At 31.8% G+C, this 3,586-nt stretch overlaps 1 protein-coding gene across 1 annotated transcript in view; it reads right to left on the reverse strand.

Annotated features, from left to right (window-relative positions):
* Nucleotides 1-3,203, reverse strand: part of LOC115283495 (DDB1- and CUL4-associated factor 12-like protein 2) — a 4,450-nt gene extending 1,247 nt beyond the window's left edge. Inside the window, exons 1-3 of the mRNA XM_029929698.1 lie at nucleotides 3,015-3,203; nucleotides 222-468; nucleotides 14-134 (exon numbers count right to left, since the gene is read on the reverse strand). Of these exons, the coding sequence (XP_029785558.1) occupies nucleotides 14-134; nucleotides 222-468; nucleotides 3,015-3,203 (557 nt within the window). The remainder of the gene's footprint in view (nucleotides 1-13; nucleotides 135-221; nucleotides 469-3,014) is intronic.
* Nucleotides 3,204-3,586: the final 383 nt, after the last annotated feature.

The following is a 3,586-nucleotide window of genomic DNA, read 5'->3' on the forward strand; positions in this document are numbered from 1 at the left end:
CGGCGGCGGCGACGGCCGCGGCGCGAGGTGCCCGTGTTGGCCGTGGTGGCCGGGGGAACAGCGGCGCCTCCGCGTCAGCAGGGAGCGCGTGCTCTCAGGGGCCAAGAGGCGGGCGCGACCGCAGGGTGCGGAGCCTACCGAGTCCAGAACGCAAGGACGGAGAAGGAGGTGAGGAGCGCGGACGGAGAGGAGCGGGGCGCCGTCCTAGTGCGGCAACTGACGCGTGGATCTAGGCAAGGGCGGGAAGTGCGTCCGGCCGGGCGGTGGCGAAGTGAGCGCCGCGAGAACCACGCAGGGGGCCCCCTTGTGCAGGGGCGGAGGCAGCGGGAGGCGTGGGCAAGGAGCAAGCAGGCGCAGTGGGAGCGACCGCTCGCGGTGCGGGGGAGGAGGGAAGGACCCGCGGGGCCGGGGCTGTACCGAGGACCTGCGCTCCGTATCCCCTAGCTGGCTGTGTGCGCCTGTCCGGACCTCCAGTAAATGACACGGGGTACTTCACGGCACTCAGGGCAGCAGCCAGCTGGCTTTCTTAAAATTACTACTTAAAATTTGGAATCTGAAATATAGGCTACCCCGAGGCTACAAGGAACCAGTACAATTATCTGCACGAGGAAACGAATATGCACTGGCTGCAATCCTGAGGGACACTGCCTACGGTTAAACGTTGAATTTAGTGAGGGAATGTGTTTGACAGCTACAGGCGGACCCCGCCCACTTGGGATCCTATTGCAGCCACTTTTCTCTCAGCTCCTCTGCAGTTATCGTAAACAGTAAATACTATCCGCTATATATATGTTTACATCATATATACTTACCTCATATATTATAAAATATACATTTACCTCATTTATATAAGTATACATATTTACCTATGTATATGCATTTAGCTAATATATATAAAAATATACCTCATATATATTTCCACATATAAATATCTATATTTACCTCATATATAAAAATATGTATATTTACCTCATATAGATACAAACACATATATTTACCTCATGTGTATGGGTATATATATTTACCTCATATATAAATACATATATTTACCTCATATATATAAATATATATTTACTTCACATATTAATATATATATTTACCTCGTATTGTTTAAAATATAAATGTATATGTCTCATATATATAAAAATTGGTATTTGCATCGTATAGATGTATATACACATATATACCTCATATACATAAATAGGTATATATTTATCTCATTATATAAATATATATTTACTTCATCTATATAAAAATATATATATTTACCTTATATATAAATATATATTTACTTATATATAAACAAATATATATTTACCTCATCTATAAACATATATTAACATCATTTATAAATATATATGTACCTCATATATAAAAATATATATGTACCTCGCATATAAAACAATATATATTTACCTCACATATATAAATATTTTTTTACCTCGTATATATATGGGTATATATAATTATATATATGTATTGATTTCATATATGTAAAAATATATATGTACCTCATATATAAAACAATATATATTAACCTTATATATAAAAATATATATTCACATCATATATATACCACATATATAACACATATATATTTACAATACAAACTATATATATACTTCAATGTATAAACTAATATATTTACCTCGTATAGATGTACATACATATATTTACCTCAAATATATAAATATATATATTTACCTCATATATAAAAATATATATTTACCCCATCTATAAATATATATATTTAGCTCATATATATAAATATATGTATTTACTTAGTATATATAAATATACATATATTTACCTTGTACAATAAATATACATATATTTACATCGTATGTATATAAATATACATATATTTGCCATGTTTATGTGTAAATATGCATATATTTACCTCTCATATATAAATATATGGATATTTACCTTTTATATAAATATACATGTATTTACTTCACATATATAAATATAAATTTACCTTGTATATATAAATATATATATTTACCTCATAGATAAAAAAATATTTACCTCATATAAAAAAATATATTTTAACTCATATGTTTACCTCATATATATAAGAATATATATACCTCGTATTTATTTACCATATATAAATATATTTTTACCTCATATATAAAAATATGTATCTTTACATATGTACATGTATATACATATATTTACCTCATTTAGATAAATATGTTACCTCTGATAAATATATATGTCTCGTATATAAAATGTATTTTATATTTACCTCATATATACCTTGTATATATAAATACATATATTTATTAATATATAATATATGTTTAACTCATACATATAAATATACATATATTTACCTCATATATATAAACATACATATATTTACTTTGTATATATAAATAAACATATATATTTACCTCATATATATAAACATACATATATTTACTTTGTATATATAAATAAACATATATATTTACCTCACATAATCATATACATATATTTATTTCTTATATATAAATAAATATATTTAACACATATATAAATATATATTTACATTATACATAAATATATATAAATTTACCTTGTGTATAAATAAATACCTATTAATTGATTTATATTTATAAACATATAAATTTGTATATATATTTACCATATATAAATCTATTACCTCATATAAGTATGTATATATACCTCATATAGATTAAATATAAATTTTTACCTCTTTTATGTAAATATATATTTACCTCATATATAAGTATTTGTATCTTTACCTCATATATGTAAATATATATTTACCTCATATAGACAAAAGTATATATTTTTATCACGTATATAAAAAATATTTACCTCGTATATATATAAATATACATATATTTATCTCATATATGCATATATATTACCTCATATACATAAGTATATATATTTAGCTTACATGTAAATATACATAGCTCATTATATAAATATATATAGTTTTATATATATATATGTATATATATATATAGCTATAGTCATAATTATTTTTTCCTTACTCTCAGCTTGAAGTCTTTGAGCTTTTGCACTGGCGTGCCTTGAGGAATGAATAACAAATTCAGGTCTGCAACTCCAAGATCCCCACCTTCTGGGACACGTGATGTCAGGGACCCCTTAGGCACAACCTTATAAACGTGGATGTCCATGTGATGGGGGAGGGAAAGTTTCTTAGACGTTTTGGCTTCCATTGTGCCCTAGAGCCCTAAGAAGGTGGAGAGGAAGGGTCAAGGGGAGGAGCACCTTCCTCCCTGCTCTTGAGTTCAGTTTCTGCAATCAGTCCCTCAAGCTTAGGTGACGTTGGCATAGTTCCCTGGGGCCTGAGGAGAGGTCCTGAGGGACTGGCCAGATATTCACAGAGATGGAGATGAAGAACTTTCAGAGGGACACATTCATCGGAGTATAAAGATTCAGAACACTGGCTTAGTCTCAGGAATTGGATGTTAAATACCCTGCTCTATGGCTTCAGAGCAGTCAGAGCAGACTAGTAGCAGGCTCTTAACCCAGGCAAACAGTTACACAGTAATACCTGGGGTTGTGAGCCTGCTGGTTGATACCAACTCTGTAACCAGAC

Source organism: Suricata suricatta, chromosome X (genome assembly GCF_006229205.1).
Source record: "Suricata suricatta isolate VVHF042 chromosome X, meerkat_22Aug2017_6uvM2_HiC, whole genome shotgun sequence".
NCBI classification, from domain to species: domain Eukaryota; kingdom Metazoa; phylum Chordata; class Mammalia; order Carnivora; family Herpestidae; genus Suricata; species Suricata suricatta.